The sequence below is a fragment of the Sorex araneus genome, chromosome 6 (assembly GCF_027595985.1).
Source record: "Sorex araneus isolate mSorAra2 chromosome 6, mSorAra2.pri, whole genome shotgun sequence".
NCBI lineage: Eukaryota > Metazoa > Chordata > Mammalia > Eulipotyphla > Soricidae > Sorex > Sorex araneus.
In genome coordinates this window covers 5,872,182-5,891,184 of record NC_073307.1, presented here as the reverse complement: position 1 = coordinate 5,891,184, position 19,003 = coordinate 5,872,182, and the positions used below count along the sequence as shown (strand labels likewise).

The window sequence follows — 19,003 nt, the reverse complement described above, 5'->3', positions numbered from 1 at the left end:
ACTGCCATTTTTCTTTTTTATAAAATAAATGGGTGTGTTCCAGGGGGAGGACGTGGGTTCAATGTGCCCCTATGTGAGTTGTTCCTGAACTAACAACTTGGCGGCCTGTCAATTAGTAAGAGGTCCATTTGTGAGAGAATATCCCGGCCCCAGAGATTGACAGGGAGCCCAGGTAGAACATAAGGGCGTACAGTCCTGGATTTGCCCTCCTTGGTGCGCCAATCAAGTGGGGACGAACTTAACATAGGGTTTTGGAGTTGGCCTATACCCTGAAGGTGAGTCAGCAAGGGGGTGAGGGGCCACTCTTTTGGCCAGTCTTTTTTGGCAATGATTGTTACATCTGCACTAGTGTCAATCAGACCCGAAAGCTCCTTCCCGTTGATTTCTAAAGTCATCACGCCCTTGTCCAGGGGCAGGGATTCAGGTTTCGGAGGGGAGGGATCGGGGATGCCAGAAATCACAGGATAAAGTCTCGGAGGCGCCTCTGCTCGGGAGGGCTCAGATAGGGGAGCAGGATGGTGAGAGTCTATAGTAGTAGAATTTGAGGAGTCAGCCCCCTGCATGGGGGTGGCCTCATCCCCACAGACTGAGGGAGCCTTGGAAACAGAGGATAATCAGGCCATAAAGCAAGAAGAGAAAAGAAAGGGTCACTGGTAGGCTGTTTCTGCCAACTCGACAGAAATGAAAACACAGGACAAAGGGATTCAACCTTCCACCAGTGACTGTCTTCACTGGGAGGCTGTTTCTGCCAACTTGACAGAAAGGAAAACACAGGACAAAGGGATTCAACCTTCCACCAGTGACTGTCTTCACTGGGAGGCTGTTTCTGCCAACTTGACAGAAATGAAAACACAGGACAAAGGGATTCAACCTTCCACCAGTGACTGTCTTCACTGGGAGGTTCTTTCTGCTACAAAGAGATTCAAGCCTTCCACCAGTGGCTATCTTCACTGGTAGGCTGTTTCTGCTAACTCGACGAAAATAAAAGTACAGAAAGGAAAGTTTCACTGGTAGGCTGCTTCTCTAACTCGACCCCCCTTTCGCTTTTAATAAGTTAGACAGAAGTTTAGTGGATCAGTAGTTTGGGAAGGCCGTACAACCGGGACAGGAAGTGTTAGAAGAGACAAGGGAGGAACCGTTGGACAGAGGCAACCGTCATGGAATTATAGCCTCTGAGCTAGAGGAGGGTTCAGACGTGGAAAGCGAGGCCTCTGGGGGAACTCCGCTAATGCAGGGACGTGCCCCCCAAAAGAGAGGAAGGCCCCGAGAACCATCTGTGACCCGTCCGTCTCTTTATCCTTAGCTACGTCAATTTAAGCAGGGACGGGCTAATGGGGATTCTGACCCCCCTATTGAGGAGGAAGCTGCGACACATGATAGTGACCGATACTTGCCACTAAAGGGCTCTGAGGATGATCCGCTCCCTTATCTTAACAAAGCGGGAGGCGGGCTTTCTTTCGCAAAACCCGGGCTCTGGGCAGAAGTTAGGCGAGAGTTGCAGTTGACTTCCTGTTTTTGAAGATGGTGATTGGCAGCGATGTCACGAGCCCCTAGGTTTTAAAATAAAGGTAGAAGGCTTATTCAGATATTGTATGACCCCAAATGATTGGCAACAGGTGGCTAGAGCGGTGTTGACGCCCAGACAATACTTGGACTGGCGCACTTTCCTAATGGAATTTGCAAAATTGAGCAAGCTCTTACTGCTGCTAGCAATACACACGTGCAGCCTGAGTTTCCCATTTTGCTTTGTGTGCTTCCAACATATGGGCAGCCTACTGCAGTCCTATGGCAGGAGGGACCCCTTCTGTGGATTCATCCTAGGGTCTCTCCGGCAAAAGCCATGGAATTATTCCATGCAGCTGTAGCCTGTTTGGCTATGATTGGTATTCAGGACTGCTTGCAATACTTTGGAGGGCTTCCAGATACTCTTATAACCCCCTATAATTCCACTCAAATAGTTTCTTTGTGTAACTTACATGATGTTTGGGCGATTCTCCGATTTTCTTTTCCCAATATTATTGATAATCATTATCCCAAACATCCACTAATGACCTTTATAACCCATCCGGTAATTATCCCCAAAGTCACCTCTTATGTACCCCTTCAGGATGTTCCAAACATCTATACTGATGGTTCAAGTACAGGCTGGGGGGCTTATATGATAGAGGGTCAGGATCCTATTCGTATGCAATTTCCAACTACGTCCCCTCAAGTTGTGGAACTCCGCAATGTCTTGACAGTGTTTGAGCATTGCCCCTTTGCTTTCAATTTGATCTCTGATTCACGATATGTTGTAAATGCTCTTTGCTCACTCGAGGTGGCAGGACCTATAAAGGCCTCCAGCTCGATAGCCTCCTTGTTATCTGCTTTACAGCAAATTCTTTGGACCCGTGAAAAACCATTTTTTGTCACATATATCCGCTCGCACACAGGACTTCCGGGTCCCTTAGCAGAAGGCAATGCTTGTGTTGATGCACTCAGTAGACCATCTTGTTTTGTTATTCAGTCCCGTTTACAATTAACAAAAAAATTTCATGACCGTTTCCATGTTTCTTCTCGGACCCTTCAACATAGATTTAAAATCCCTCGAGCCGAAGCTCGGGCAATTGTTTTACATTGTTCACACTGTGTCCCTTTTCTTCCTGCCCCCTCCATGGGCATAAACCCTCGTGGTCTTGTGCCTTTACGCATTTGGCAAATGGATGTTACACATTTCTCGGAATTTGGCAGGCTCAAATATCTCCATGTATCCGTGGACACGTGCTCCGGTATCATTCATGCCACTCCCCTTCCTGGAGAGCGGGTCCACAAATTTTATCTCTCAGTGCCTTGAAGCATGGGCAGCCTGGGGCATCCCAGCCCAACTAAAAACAGATAACAGTCCGGCATACACCTCTGCAAATTTCACCGAATTTTGTGCCCAGATGGGAGTCTCTTTATCTCACGGTCTCCTGTATAACCCACAAGGGCAGGGCATCGTTGAGCATGCCCATTCCACCCTTAAAGCATGCTTGATAAAACCAAAAGCGGGAGTTGGCCTGGGACGGCCCCCTCGAAAACTCTAAATTTTTTGATTATTGATGATAAGGGCACCTCCCCTGCAGACAGGCATTCTTCAAAGATCCCTGTGTGCCAAGGATATGTTAAATGGAAGGATATCCTTTCTGGTGAATGGCACGGCCCGGATCCCGTGTTAACCTGGGCCAGGGGTTCTGTTTGTGTTTTTCCACAGGACAGGGCAGAACCAGTGTGGATTCCTGAACGCCTGACACGGAAGACCGCACCCCCAGTTGACCAAGATGTGGAAACCTGTGCTCCTGCTCAGCCTGATTCCTGTGACGAGACGAGCTGAAGAAGCAGCTTCCTGGGCCATTGCTACAATATGGCCTGCTCTGATGCCTATGCATAGATTATCCCCTTCCTTACCCATCTTAATAAGACCAGAGTAGGGGCCGGAGCGATAGCACAGCGGGTAGGGCGTTTGCCTTGCACTCGGCCAACCCAGGTTCGATCCCCGGCATCCCATATGGTCCCCCAAGCACTGCCGGGAGCAATTCCTGAGTGCAAAGCCAGGAGTAACCCCTGAGCATCGCTGGGTGTGACCCAAAAAGCAAAAAAAAAAAAAATAATAAGACCAGAGTAGAAGTCCCCTCCATTTTATCAGAGTGGGCCGGGGTGGGAGCAGTACTATCCCTATTGCTTCTCGCTGCTTTGGTTTTTGCCTGGTGTCTATACAAAATGCAGCAAGAACAACTATTTGCAAACGCGTGGTATTTACAGGCACTCGCGGCCCTGGAGGCACAGCAATCCCCGGAGCTTTGGCTTGCAACTCTGAAACAATAATCTCGCTTAGAACAATCAGGTCTAGCCGGATGTAGCAAAAGTATTATGCAGCTGAGAGCCCTTAACTGCAGGGGACCTCCTGTAGTTGAGGAGTTTGAAAGGGTGCACTATACCCCACCTGACCCTTGGACCAACCTAAGACAGGGACCTACAAGCGAGAGGGCTCCCAATGACGGGTAAGGCCAAGGGGGCCGAGGTCTCTAAGCAGACTTGCTGTTCTAAAACAAAAAGGGGGAACTGTGGAGAGCCTCCACCAGACCGTGCTTTGTAACAACAGTTGCACTGTGCTTGTAAATTGCACCCTGCTTGTAAATTGCACCGTTCTTCGTAAACAACACCTGTGTGCTTCGAAAACAAGTCCTAATAAGGAAACAGGATGTCTTGCCACGCCCATAAGCTGTGACTAGCCTATCAGCTGCAGACACGTGGGCGTAAGCAGGCAAGGAGAGGTATATAATGGGGTAAGTCACCTGGCTAGAGTTTCCTCCTCTTTCGTCCCTCTCTCCTCCTCCTCGTTCCCCCTTGTTCCCGTTTCTTCCCCCTTCAATGGAAAGTCCCTGAATAAATCGCAGCCAGAAGGATCTCTCTGAGTTGCGTGTTTCTTCCCTGGTCGAAGCAGCGCGACGGGGGGTGGGGGGGAACGGGGACACTCATAGCAAACCACTCAGATGCATGTCTGGCCGGTGTGGAACTTATGTTCCTCGTGGAATTGCAGACAGCCCAATCGGACTCCGTAAACACAGGACAAAGGGATTCAAGCCTTCCACCAGTGACTGGAGCCACAGAAACTATACAAGGACGAGGACGCCCAAGACTGCACAACCACTCACACACACACACAGACACACACACACACACACACACACACACACACACGAGAGGGGAATTCAAGCCTTTCCGCCAGTGACCGTCTCATCCTTAACATGAGACTGTATTTGAGCCCAGTTCCATACCAGGGCGTGACGAGACTATATTCGAGCCCGCTCCCATACCAGGGTGTGCGCCAAGAGAGAGGCGACCCTCAGAGTTACTCACCTTCTTCGTGAGTTTGTCGGCCGACGTGAACCTGACCGGGCGTTTGGTAGTCCCCTATTGCCCCACGCTGGGCGCCAGGTGTGGGGGTCCGTCCTGACCAGCAGGGAGGACGCTTTGTGGGACTGAGAAGGGGACGCAGCCGAATGAACAGACAGACAGAGAGAGCAGCAAGAAGGAAGAGAGAGTTTATTCTACTAGCAGCTACTACTTACACCTTTCTGCTGGGAGGAAATGGTGTCAGGACCCACATACAAATGCAGATTGACATGTCCTTTTGTTACAGGCATAGGCTATTGAGAAACAAATGGTGACCACAGTGGCAACCTTGCTACAAGCCTCTGTTAGAATCAGAGAGCCAGGCTGTCTGACTAGGACCTAAGAGCCAGGCTTGTAAAGCAGCTCACTACATAGGTTGCTGGTCTGGGTGAGCGGCTGTGTGCACGGGAAGAGCCCCAGGTTGCACGTGTGGAGAGGGATGTCCAGGGACGGCGTGGGCCGAGTGGCCAGGCAGCCCTTCAGCGTGTGTGCAGATGCTGCATGCAGGGTCCACCCTGAGTGGGTAGGAACGGTCACCCCGGAGAAACAAAATCCTGCAGAGGCTGATGGTTATTCACTTCATTCCCAAATACACACATATTTTATACAGGGTCTTGGCATTAAAGAAAGTCCAATCACATGACGCCCAGCCCTTCAACCCCGCAGTGTGGTGGGCTGAGGGTTTGGTCGACAGTGCTGGTTACGGTGCCCAGCGCCTGTCCCGGGCAGAATAACCCCCGAGTCCCGGCTCCCAGGTCCAGGAGCAGCCTCGGCTCCGCTCCCCTGTGCCAGCTCAGACGAGGGCGGGTCGCGCTCAGGAGTGGGCGCCAGCAGGGGCAGTGGAACCCACTGACCGTTTGCGATTCCTCTCTGGCCGGGAGCCACAACCCACACCCCTCACGAGAAACCCAGAAACCTGTGCTGTGTAAGCATTTAAAAATCATTAGTAACAGACAGAGACCGGAGGGAGAGTCAAGCGGACACCTCCGGGGGAGATCCCGAGCCTTTTCCCGCCGACGGCTGCTGCTCCCGCAGGCGCTGGCAGTGGTGCAGGTGGCTGAGGGCGTCCTGGGTCTGCGGAGGAAGGAGAGAAGCGGGTGACGTCGGGGCTCCCAGGGCTCAGCACGGGCAAAGGCCGCCTGGCCAACGCGCAGGCGTGGGGGAGGCTTTCCTGGCGCTGGAGCCCCCCTTCCCCTGGGTGCCTCGCTGGCAGGTGTGTCAGTTGGAGGAACTTTCCCTCTGCCTCGTGCTGGGGCCCGGGGGCCTCATGGGATACGGGCATCGAACCAGGGCGGCTGTGTGTGAGGCAATCGCCCCGCACGCTGTACTACCGCTCTGCCCCAAGGTTTGAAAAAAGAAAAACAAAAACCTCAGTTCTGGCATTCTTTCTTTGTGAGCTGAAGGGCCGGGGTGTCCCAGGACCAGCTGACTGACGGTATAACGGCCCCAAGCTCGTCCGCACGCTGTGCATGGAAGGCTTGTTGTTTGAACCAGAACTTTTGGGTCAGAAATCGCTGAGGGAAACGTCAGCTGGACAGAGGGGACGTTCGGCCTGGCAGAGCCTGCCAGGCTGGGGTTGGCGGCCCGCAATGTTGAATCATTCCCGCCGGTGCTCAGACAACTCTATGGGATGCCAGGGTCAAACCCGGGTCAGCAACGTGTAGCAAAGTTGTCCTGCCCGTTGTGCTGGTCTCTGGCCCCTCGATTATCATTTTAATCTACTTCTCCAGAGTTCCTTGGAAGTAACCCACACCTGAAATTGTGATCACCAATGCGGAAGGCAGTATTTCAGAAAACCTGGGCACACAGCTCTCTGTTCCTGAGAACAGTTGCTCCTCCCTGGAGACAGGAAAGGGGGGGCGCGGGGGGCAGGGCGTCAGCTCAGGGCTGCGGCACAGATGTGGCAGGTGGGGGCCCGGGGAACTCTAAGCGCGCTTGGACTTGCCCCAAACAGCAAAGCTCAGACACGGGAGTGTCGCTCAAATCTAGTCCGCACGTTTCACAAAGCACATCGGAGGGTCTAGGACTCGGGTGAGTTTGGTGACTGGCATGTTGACCCTGCCGCCCCAGTGCCACTTCGGTCACTCTCATCTCTGGGCCCGAAGTTGCGTGCCTGACTCTGACAGGGTGTGGTGTGTCAACAGCCAAGCTGCAGTGTACAGTGTGTGGAGAACACCCCCAGGCAGGGCAGAATGGGTGAGGAAGGAGATGGGGGGCGGGCAGGAGTCTTGGAGAGGTCTGCCTAGAGCCGCCATGGAGAGGGGACGCCCATGGGACGCTGCATCCCGGGGCCCACCTGAGTGGCAGGAGCGGTCACCTAAGGACAGGTGTGGGGGCCAGACGGAGGCCTTGTCTGAGGAGCAGGTGTGCGGGTAGGGGATTCACTGGGCACTGGCCGCACGGGACCAGGCTGGGGAGAGACAGGATGTGAGGTGCAGGGCAGGGCTGCCCTGTGAGGGCCCGGTGTGGGACAGGAACGGCCCTGGCCCTGGGGCACCCGTGCCCAGAGGCGCTTGTCACTCTCCTGCCCGTGTGTGAGCTAACGAATGTCGTTCACGGGAAAAGGCACCTTGGCGCGGCGGTGTGGTGGCGGGTGGGTGGGGTCTTTCATCCAGCTATCACAGGACACGTCTATGAAAGTGGGAGTTGCATCGCCACTTGTCTTTGTGTGGTTCCTCTGGGGAGAACTAGGCCCGGTTTTACACCCTAAATAATTGAAAGGAAATTCCGAAGCTCCAGTGCCTGTCCGTCTGCGGCTTTTGCTGAAACTCCAGGGTGGCCACACCATGTTCCTCTCGATGTGTCGGGGCCACACCGCTTAGAAATCGCTAAGGAAAACATCAAGTCAGGTTCTGTGCTGCGTAGGCATCACTGGACAGAGCCTGCCAGGCAGGGGTTGGCGGCCAGCACTCAGGAATCCTTCCCTCGGGTGCTCAGGCAACTCTATGGGATGCCAGGGTCAAACCCGGGTCAGCCACGTGTAGCGCAATTGTCCTGCCCACTGTGCTGGTTTCTGGACCCTGGAATATCATTTTAATCTAATTCTCCGGAGTTCTTTGGAAGTGACCCTCACCTGAAATTGTGATCACCAGTGCCGAAGTCGGTATTTGAGAAAACCTGAGCACACAACTCTCTGTTCCTGAGAACTGCCGCCCCTCCCTGGAGACAGGAAAGTGGGGGGCAGGGCGTCCTCTCAGGGCTGGGGAACGTACGTGGCAGGCTGGAGTCCGGGTTACTCTAAGCAATGCTGGACTTCTCCCTAACAGCAAAGACCTGACTGGAAACAAGTCTCTCATGTGAAACCAAGAAACCTGTTTGTTCGAGCATTGTATAACTGAGACATAAACCTGAAAACTTTGTAACTTTCTACATGGTGACTCAGTAAAAAAATTAAAAAAAAATAAAAATAAATAAAATATGCATTATTATGTTTGAAAGTAAAAAAAAGAAACTTTGATACATCTACACAGTGTAATACTATGCAGCTGTTACGAGAGAGATGAAGTCATGAAATTTGCTTAGAAATAGATAGACATGGAGAGTATCATGCTAAGTGAAATGAGTCAGAAAGACAGAGACAAACATAGAAGGACTGCACTCATTTGTGTAGAATAACATGACATGAGGCTGACACCCAAGGACAGTAGATACAAGGGCCAGGAGGATTACCCCATAGCTGGAAGACTGCTTCATGAGTGGAGGGGAGAAGGCAGATGGAATAGAGAAGGGATCACTAAGAAAATGATGACTGGAGGAATCAGTCGGGTTGGGAGATGTGAGCCAAAAGTAGATAATGGACCAAACATGATGACCTCTTCGTTTCTGTGTTGTAAGCCCAAAAAGAACGCCCGAAAGCAGAGAGAGAGTATAGGGAATATTGTCTGATATGGAGGCAGGGGGAGGGTGGGGAAAGGAGGTATACCGGGGATATTGGTGGTGGGGAATGTGCGCTGGTGGAGGGATGGGTGTTTGATCATTGTGAAATTGTAACCCAAACATGAAAGCTTATAACTATCTCACGGTGATTCAATAAAATTCTAAAAAACAATTAAAAAATTATTAGTAACAGAGAGATACTGGTGGAAGAGTCAAGCGGACACCTCCGGGGGTGATCGTGAACCATTTCCCGCTGACAGCACTGCTCCCGCAGGCCCTCGAAGTGGAGCAGGTGGCTGAGGTCGTCCTGGGTCTCTGGAGAAAGGAGAGAAGCGGGTGACGTCGGGGCTCCCAGGGCTCAGGATGTGCAAAAGCCGCCTGGCCAACGCACAGGCCTGGGGGAGGCTTTCCTGGGTGCCCCCTCGGGTGCCTCACTGGCCCTTGTGTCAGTTGGAGTAACTTTCCCTCTGCCTCGTGCTGGGGCCCGGGGGCCACATGGGATGCCAGGCATCGAGCCAGGGCGGCTGTGTGCGAGGCTAATGCCCTGCAGGCTGTACTACCTCTGGCCCCAAGATTTGAACAAAGCAAAACAAAAACCTCAGTTCTGGCATTTTTTGTTTGTGAGCTGAAAGGCCAGGGTGTCCCAGGGCCAGCTGACTGACGGTATAACAGCCCCAAGCTCGTCCGGGCGCTGTGCATGGAAGGCTTGTTGTTTGAACCAGAACTTCTGGGTCAGAAATCGCTGAGCGAAACGTCGGCTGGACAGAGGGGACGTTCGGCCAGCCAGAGCCTGCCAGGCTGTGGTTGGCGGCCAGTACTTAGGAATCATCCCCACGGGTGCTCAGGCAACGATATGACATGCCAGGGGCAAACTCGGGTGAGCCGCGTGTGGCGCAGGTGCCCTGCCCCCTGTCCTGGCTCTCTGACCCCTGGAATATCATTTTAATCTAATTCTCCGGAGTTCCTTGGAAGTGACCCTCACCTGAAATTCTGATCACCGATGGAAGGTGGTATTTGAGACAACCTGAGCACACAACTCTCTGTTCCTGAGAACTCTCGCTCCTCCCTGGAGACAGGAAAGGGGGTGCGCGGGGGGCAGGGCGTCAGCTCAGGGCTGGGGCACAGATGTGGCAGGTGGGGGCCCGGGGAACTCTAAGCGCGCTTGGACTTGCCCCAAACAGCAAAGCTCAGACACGGGAGTGTCGCTCCAATCTAAGCCGCACTTTTCACAAAGCACATCGGAGGGTCTAGGACTCGGGTGAGTTTGGTGACTGGCATGTTGACCCTGCCGCCCCAGTGCCACTTCGGTCACTCTCATTTCTGGGCCGAAGTTGCGTGCCTGACTGTTATAGGGTGTGTTGAGTCAACAGCCAAGCTGCAGTGTACAGTGTGTGGAGAACACCCCCAGGCAGGGCAGAATGGGTGAGGAAGGAGATGGGGGGCGGGCAGGAGTCTTGGAGAGGTCTGCCTAGAGCCGCCGTGGAGAGGGGACGCCCATGGGACGCTGCATCCCGGGGCCCACCTGAGTGGCAGGAGCGGCCACCTTAGGACAGGTGTGGGGGCCTGTCGGAGGCCAAGTCTGAGGAGAAGGTGTGCGGGTAGGGGATTCACTGGGCGCTGGCCGCAGGGGACCAGGCTGGGGAGAGACAGGATGTGAGGTGCAGGGCAGGGCTGCCCTGTGAGTGCCCGGTGTGGGGCAGGAACGGCCCTGGGCCTGGGGCACTTGTGCCCAGAGGCGCTTTTCACTCTCCTGCCCATGTGTGAAGCTAAGGAAGGCCATTCACAGGAAAGGGCACCTTGGCGCAGTGGTGTGGTGGCGGTGGGGTGGGGGCTTTCATCCAGGTATCACAGGACACGTCTCTGAAAGTGGTAGTTGCATCGCCACTGGTCTTCCTGTGGTTCCTCTGGGGAGAACTAGGCCCGGTTTTACACGCTAAATAATTCAATGGAAACTCCGAAGCTCAGGTGCCTATTCGTCGTTGGCTTCTGCTGAACCTCCAGGGTGCCCACAGCATTATTCTCCCGACCTGCTGGGGCCACATTGCTTTGAAATCACTGAGGGAAACGTCAAATCCGGTTCTGTGCTGCGTAAGGCATCACCTGGACAGAGGGGACCTTCGGCCTGGCCGAGCCTGCCAGGCTGGGGTTGGTGGCCAGCACTCAGGAATCATTCCCTCGGGTGCTCAGGCAGCTATATGGATGCCAGGGTCAAACCTGGGTCAGCCAAGTGTAGCGCAAGTGCTCTACCTGCTGTCCTGGTTCTCTGGCCCCTGGAATATCATTTAATCTAATTCTGTGGAGTTACTTGGAAGTGACCCTCACCTGAAATTCTGATCACCGATGGAAGGTGGTATTTGAGATAATCTGAGCACACAACTCTCTGTTCCTGAGAACTCTCGCTCCTCCCTGGGGACAGGAAAGCGGGGGGGGGGGGGCAGGGCGTCAGCTCATGGCTGGGGCACGTATGTGGCAGGTGGGAGTCCGGGTTACTCTAAGCGCTGTTGGACTTGCCCCTAATAGCAAAGCTCTGACACGGGAAAGTCTCTTTAATCTAGGACGCACGTTTCACTGAGCACATCCGGAGGGTCTAGGACTCGGGTGAGTTTGGTGAATGGCACTTTTGCCCTGCTGCCCCCCCCACCCCAGTCTCTCCCAGCACTGGGCCTGGAGTCCTGGGCGTGCCCGTGATGGGGCATGTTTTGGGAGTGGCTTCGGTAGCAGCGCAGGGTGTGTGGACAGTATAAATCAGGCAGCGCGGTGTGGAGAGGCAGCCAGGACGTCAGCGTGTGGGCACAGAGTGCGGGGCCGGAGGAAGGGACGTCGCCAAGAGCAATGGGTGAGGAGGGAGGTCATGGAGAGGGACGCCCGTGACGGTGGGGAAGACAGGGGCCGTGGGTAGGGTCCATGGAGACGGTGCCGTGTGGTGTGTGCAGAGGGACGCGTGCCAGCTGGGCTAGGGGCCTGTGAGAGGACGCGTCTGAGGGGGGATTCACTGGCCACGCTGGCCGCAGGGGACCGGGCTGGGGCGGAGGAGGAGGGACAGGCTGTGAGCTGCTGGTGGGGCCAGGAGGGCCCGGGTGGGGCAGGACCGGCCCTGGCCGCTGGGCACCTTCCCCAGAGGCGCTTCTCACTCTCCTGCGGTGTTGACTCATTTCTCCCTGCCAGCTGTGAGGTGAGGACTGTCCCTCCGCCGGGAAAGGAGCTGAGCGGGCGCGTTCCTAGACTGTCAGGTCCCGGGAGGGAGTCCTGCTCGCACGTTGACCAGACAGCCGCGAGGCTGCAAACCAAGGTCCCTTTCGTGCTAGCTCAGCCTAGGGTCCGAGTCTCACCCAACGCAGTGGCGTCTGGACAAAGGACCCTGACTCCGAACTCTAAGCAGCTTATGTAGGCTTTGGTTACAGAACCGCCTTTTCCCTAGGAATTGGCAGTGTGTGTCCCATTCTGGGCCCTGTCCCATCCCCTGACCTCAGGGCCCAACACTTTGTGTCTAATTCTTGGTCCCCGTCCGATCCGGAGACTCCACTCCCTCGGCCCTCTCTGCTGGCCGGCGCCACTGCCCAGGCCCCGACTCTGGTAGGCTGCTGCCCCGGGGCGGTTTACCTGCCCGGGGTGACACTGTTTCCTGAGGAGTCGGGACTTTCTGATGCGGGGAACCGAGACTTAGGCCTGCTGAGTTTTGGACTTAGAGCGGAGCCTGTCACGGCCCCTGTTCAGCCCCAGAGACCCATCACTGATGCCCGAGTCTAGGCCCTGGAAGGGCACCCTCCGCCTTGGGTCGTTTCCCACCTTGGAACCTTGTCACTCAACTTGCCACTTGTCATGGTTTCCTTGGGGGCTCGTCACGGCACCCCGGATTTTCTGAGCGGACGGCATCAGCGTTTCTCCCGTTCTTACTAATGGTTCTGGCCGAGGCAGGGGCAGGAGGGGGCATGTGGAGGGATGGGAACTCCCCTTCCCCCCTCCCAGCCCGGCACTTGGGTTCTCTGTTTCCCTAAAGAAGGGCCTTAGCGGGTGGGAGTGGGAACCCTGTGGAACCCTTTTATTTTTCCCTTTTTTTTTTTTACAGCTGTCAGCCAGAGTCAAATGACCACCATGGTTGACTCTATCCAAATAAATGAGCTGAACATGACGGAAACAGACGCCGTCTCCGGGAGGTGAGACGAGTTCCTTCCCGATCTCTGCCCTGGGCGGCCGGGCTGTGAGCGTCGGGGCCAGCACGGGGCAGCCAGTTGCCCTGCAGTCTCCTCGCTGCCCCCACTTGGAAAGGATTTGAGCTCAGATCCCAGTGACGGGTGGCAATTTGGAGAAGGGGGAGAGGTAGGCGTGGAGGGGGCGGGAATTAGGGGTGCGGGGAGGGTCAGGACTCGAGCACTGGCTCTGCCGGCCGGACCTGCGACTGGAGCAGACCCTCCCGAGCTAACTTGGTCCGTGCCTCACTTTTGGGGGCCTGGGGAGCCCCTCAGCCCGCCTGGAACTCTGCCCGCCATGAGGGAACGTGTTGGGACGCCGGGTGAGGCTGTCCTTGCCCCTGAAGCTCCTTGAGGACCAAGTGACCATTTGCTTTAAACGTGCACAGTGACGTGATGGATCCAGAAGAAAAGTACAAAATGAACCACAAGACGCGAGGACTCGCTTTGATCTTCAACCACCAGTACTTTGACAGTCTCCTGGACCTGCGTGACCGCCGGGGCACCTACGTAGACCGGGATAATCTCTGTCGCAGGTACCGTGTCTGGGTGCCCGTGGGCCGTGTCCTCCCGTAGGGTTGCCGGGAGGCTGGGAGCTCAGACACCAGCTGGGGCGATGCCCCTCACCTGTGCTGGCTCCGGCGTCCCGCGGGTCCGCACAGCTTCCCTGAGCATCAACCGAGGTCCTGGCACTGACCCCTGCGGCCCGATGGTCAAGAATCACTGGCGGGGTCCCCAGACCCCCAGAGGCCAGGGAGGTGCCTTACCCACGTCTGCAGAATGATCATGTTTGGTTTTAAACACCGAATGTGCTTGGGATTTTTTGGCAGGTGGGGGGCTCACCTGGTGGGTCTCCTGGTTCTAACACAGGCACCAGCGTGGGTGGTGTGCGGGGGACCCTGTGGGGTATCTGGGAATGAACTTGGGTCGGCCCTGTTCAAGGCAACGCTAGTCGCTCGACTGTCGCACTGGCCCTCTCGAGCAGCGCCTGAGTTTTGCACCAGCTGGAGCTCCCCCTCTACCACCTGGCTGGGTGCACCCCTAAGAATCAGAAACAAAGCAAGCGAGGGAACCAGAGTGGATTCTGGCCTGTGCCAGCACGTCCGCAGTCTAACGCGTTGTCAGAACCGTGTCTGCACCGCGAGGGCGGCACTTGAGCCGGGAGAAACCCCAGAGGATTGGGGTGAGCAGGGAAAACCTCAGCGTCTCATTGGGCGTCTGTTTCTCCCGAGGGGAAAGTCCGTGTGTTTGGTCTGGCTTAGGGGGGCGCCCAGCTGTGCTCAGGGCTTCCTGCTGGGGCTCGGGGAGCCTCTGGGAGGCCAGGGAGGTGGGCGCCCACCTGCTGTGCTACGGCTCCGACCTGGAGGGTCAGTCTGTGTGTCCTGTAAGTGGGCGTCCAGCCCTCGGCCCTGTCGGGCTGTGGGGCGACTCGGAGTGGCCCCCAACTTCCCTTCCTGTTGCTCCCCAGGTTTCGGGAACTAGGTTTCGAGGTGAAATGCTATGACGACCTCAAAGCGGAAGACGTACAGTCCAAGATGTATGAAGGTAGGTGGACGCCCTCCAGTCTGGGGCGAGAGCCCGGCCTGGCCGCTCTGGAAAGACAAGCCGGACCGTCTGAGTCTGTCGCCAGCTTACCCGGGCCCCGGGCAGGGGGTTCCCCCTCCATGTCAGGGACCCTTGCAAAGCCTTTGGCCCCCAGTACACGCCCGGCTGGCCTGCCTCTCCGGATGGGAATGCTGAGGCTGCTTCATGACCATCGGTCAGGAGGACACGACTGACCACATCCCAGTGCCTCCGTGGCACCCGACTGACCAGGGCTGGGCACGGATAGGCAGCTGCCTGCAGGCCCTGCCTGTGGGCTCTTGGGATTCTGACATCACGAAGCCCCTTCAGACCTCGGCCCCTCTCTGCCTGCTTTTATCCGTCTGTGGAGACGGCCGTGCTCTGAGCCGTGGATTCTCCTCTGGACGCTGAGCACTCACCGGAGTTTACCAAATAAAAACAAAAAGGCTCTTTCCAGAATATGCTAGGCAGCAGAAGACAAAAAAGCTCTCATTGCCAAAATCACTGGGTGCTTGAACAGGGCTCCCCATAGAAGTCCCCTGCATGAAATTTGTGTACTGTTTATTTCCACGTGCAGACACGGTTGCGAGTTTAATTTTTAATTCAGCGGAGATTAACCACATGAAAGTCACATGAATGAATGTGATCTCTCATTACTCTATTGTCGGTGACATTTTTGGGACCTGAGGTATGGCCACCATGATCCCTTTAGTATTTGTCATTATTCTGGGTCTTTTGTTGGTTTGTTTTGGCACAGTGCTCGGGGCTTACTCCTGGCTCTGTGCTCAGGATTCACTCCTGGAGTGTCTGCAGGGAGCACGGGGGTGCCGACGGGACTCAGGTAGAGCTAACGAGCACTTGTTTCTCTCTGAACATCAGCGTCAACCGCCAGCCACGTCGACGCCGACTGCTTTCTCTGTGTTTTCCTGACCCACGGCAAAGGCAACCACATTTACGCCCAAGACGATAAGGTGGAAATTTCCATGCTGATGGACTTCTTCAAAGGCGACAAGTGTAGGAGCCTGGTGGGCAAGCCCAAGATCTTCATCATTCAGGTGAGACGGCCAGCGACCCTGAGGGCACTGACAGTTTCCAGAGGGACTCTCAGGGCGCTGAGAGGCTTTGGCGTGCCATCACTGAGAGTCGCAACTTGAACCCTGGGTCATAATCCCACCCTGTCCTAGAAAGAACCGGTAAAGAGTCTCCGTCTTTGACACACACGTAAGCCAGGGTGAAGACCAGCCGAATCTTCAGACCACAGAGCCACCTCCCATTCTCGGCTCCCCCTCGCTAAATGGAACATCTAGAATGTTCCTCTTTGGGACAACCAGGCAGCCACACGTTGGGCCTGGGAACGCATTACCGTTCATTTGAGCTGAGAGGGCTGGAGCAGGCCCCTGAGCATCCCCCCTAGAGAGATAGAGCGGCAAGGCAGCACCATGACAGGCTCGAAAGAATCCGGATGAAGTGAGGCCTCGGTTTCGCTTCCAGAATTCCTGGAATTGAGCACAGGTACCTGGAATTGAGTCATGATTACCCCAAAGTGAGAGAGCCAGCGAGGTCAACTAAGGATTACCAATCAGATACAGACAGGGAAATCCCCAGTATATAAGCAATCAGATGCAGGTGGGGAATAACCCTTCGTCACCACTATGGAACTGATAGAAGTCTTACGCAACCCTTATACTCCAACTCACAACCAGTCGGCTAAGGACAAGTAGTGGAAAGGCCCTCAGACCTCGGCCCAGGGTGGTCTGTGAAAAGTCCCAGTTACACAATGCTATGGTACAAAATCCCCTCCCTTTTGAGACACAGGGTCGCTCGTTCCAAGAAGCCTCCCGCTGTGTGGGTGAGCCGGTGAGAGCCCTACCTCCAGCTCGTCAGTAATGACCCTTTGCTTATTGCATCACCACTTGTCTTCACGTGGTTCCTCCGGGGACATCTCGGCCCGGTTTTACACGCTAGATAATTCAAAAGACATTACGAAGCTCTGGCGCCTCTCTGTTGGCTGCATTTGCTTAGCTCGAGGGGGTCCACACTGTTTCTCTCTCGACTTGTCGGGGCCACATGGCGGTTCTCGGGCTGTCCACGAGCCAAAGGGCCGTGCGCTTTCCCAGCTGGCCCTGGGGCCCACAGAGTCACGCCGGCATCAGTGGGCCCCCATCAGCCCCACTCCTGCCTGTGTCGTAGGCGTGTCGCGGTGACAAGCACGACGAGCCCGTTCAGCCCGTGGACGAGGTGGACTCGACCCGCCTGCCCAACGGCAACGAGACCGAGGTGGACGCGGCGTCCGTGAACACGCTGCCTGCCGGGGCCGACTTCCTCATGTGCTACTCGGTGGCTGAAGGTGCGTGGGATCCTGGGGTATATGGCTTCGCGTGGGGGCCCCGAGTGTCACCAGGAGGAGGCTCCCTCCTTGCGAGTGGCCACGGCCACAGGGGGCCGTAGGTGCCCGTGTTTTGATGCAGTACTGATGCAGTATTCTGTACATGACGTACTGCTTACTGACGTAGGTAGCACTGTAGCACTGTCCTTTCGTTCATCGATTTGCTTGAGCGGGCACCCAGTAACATCCCACAACAAATTGTAGACTTTTTGTTACTGTTTTTGGCATATCGAATACGTGACGAGGAGCTTGCCAGGCTCTGCTGTACGGGCGGGATACTCTTGGTGTAGGTAAGGCTGGTAACATAAAAGATCCTGTGTGGAGCACTGAATTAGAAATACAATATGTAAAAATAAAATTTGCCCTACGCCTTATATAAATGCTGTGCTTTACAGAGTTGTTCATGATGATTTGTTACGGGCATTCAGTGTTCCAACCCCAATTCCACCACCTACCACCGTTACTCCAGTTCTCCCAACCACCCCCCAGCCAGCCCCCATGGCAGACACTCAGGGACTCATTTGATAGTGCTCAGCTGACTTCATACTTGAGTACGAGAGCCCTGGGATGGACTTGGGCTTCCGGTTCCTTTCATCACTCTCCCAGTTCTCAGCCTGTTGATGTTTCACCATCTGGGTTACCTCACTTTCACTTTCATGCTGATTTGTGCTTTCCACGCAACCCCCCCCCCCGATCAGCCTCGCTAAATATTTTTTGAGTCTGTATTCGCAGAGATTTAGCTCTTACTGTCCCCGTAGTCTCTGCTGTTCCTGCATGTTACATCTATAGAGATCAACTGATAGGTAATACTGAGTTTCAGTTTTGCTTTATGATTGCCATGAGGTTCAGAAAACAATGTTGAACTCATTTGAAAAGCACCAGTTCACTCCCCACCTTTTCCTCTTCTGGCCTTGGCTGCTGTAGTTTTCTGATCGACCTTCACGACTGGCTCTACAAACGGCAAACGTAGAGTTGAACTGAATCATGACCGGTGACACTTGGTTTTCCCACTTGAATTTAAGATTATGATTTCCTGTAAGGCTGAATTCCTCTGGCCTGCCTAGCAAACGCTCTGCAGGAAGGTTATCAGAATTGAAACGTGAGGATTCCTGCCTGGAAGCGTCTTAATTCCCCGCAGGCCAGCGTGGAGGGTTGCCGTCCGCCCATGGGACGTGCTGCTGTCGGGGTCCTCCGGGTTCTGAGGTTTCTCCCCTTTCTCTCCGTTTGGGGCCCCTCGGGTGCGAATGCTTCTGTGCTGGGCTTCAGCGGAGTGAGCGAGACCTCGCCCCGGTTGGGTTGTCCCAGGCCTGATCGGCCCTTGGGTGGTGTCTCTGTCAGCAGGCTGTGGCCAGCAGTGTGGGGGGCTGTTGGGTGTCAAGTCTCCGGGGTCTGCTTCAGACGGGGGCACTGCTAAGGTGATGCCGTCCCAGAGTCCTTAAGAGCAGCTGACGGCTGGGCCCAGGGTGACGTGCCCAGGCTCAGCCTCTCCACTGTTTCCTGGGTGTCCCCCACCCTGAGGGAAGGACCCCCTGCCCGGCTCTCGGCGCTAGTGCAGACGCAGTCGGCCCCACCTTTTTTGATGAATCCCTTCTCGCCCCTGAGAACAGTCCGGGGACGTGTCTGACCGTCTCCGAGGAGCCCCGAGAGCTCTCCGTCCCCGACCATGCCCCTGTGCTTTGCCTCCTCAGGGTATTTCTCTCACCGGAATACTGAGTACGGCTCATGGTACATCCAGGATCTGTGTGAGGTGCTGGCGAGGTACGGCACGACCCTGGAGATCACGGAGCTGCTCACGCTGGTCAACAGGAAGGTGTCCCGGCGCCGAGTGGACATCTGCAACAAGCCGGGCGACTTGGGCAAGAAGCAGATCCCCTGCTTCGCCTCCATGCTCACCAAGAAGCTGTGCTTTCTGCCCAAGCCCCAGTGAGCCGCGGCTTCGTTGCGGAATGACTCCGCACTCATCTCTCTCGTACCAGGAGGGCCAAACGCATGGTACAGCAGCTTGAATCACGGTGAAGCGTTTTGGCTAAGATTGAGGAACATTTGTAATGTTTGATTTTTATAGTAAATCACAAAA

General features: G+C 55.3%; 1 protein-coding gene across 1 annotated transcript; it reads left to right on the top strand.

The window, feature by feature from the left end:
• The first annotated feature begins 12,882 nt into the window (after window positions 1-12,882).
• On the top strand, window positions 12,883-18,920 carry LOC101539962 (caspase-6-like). Its single transcript, XM_012933671.2, has 6 exons — window positions 12,883-12,944; window positions 13,367-13,513; window positions 14,446-14,522; window positions 15,420-15,595; window positions 16,731-16,887; window positions 18,615-18,920. The coding sequence occupies exons 1-6, from the start codon at window positions 12,883-12,885 to the stop codon at window positions 18,851-18,853; spliced, it is 858 nt and encodes a 285-aa protein (XP_012789125.2). The 3' UTR covers window positions 18,854-18,920.
• Window positions 18,921-19,003: the final 83 nt, after the last annotated feature.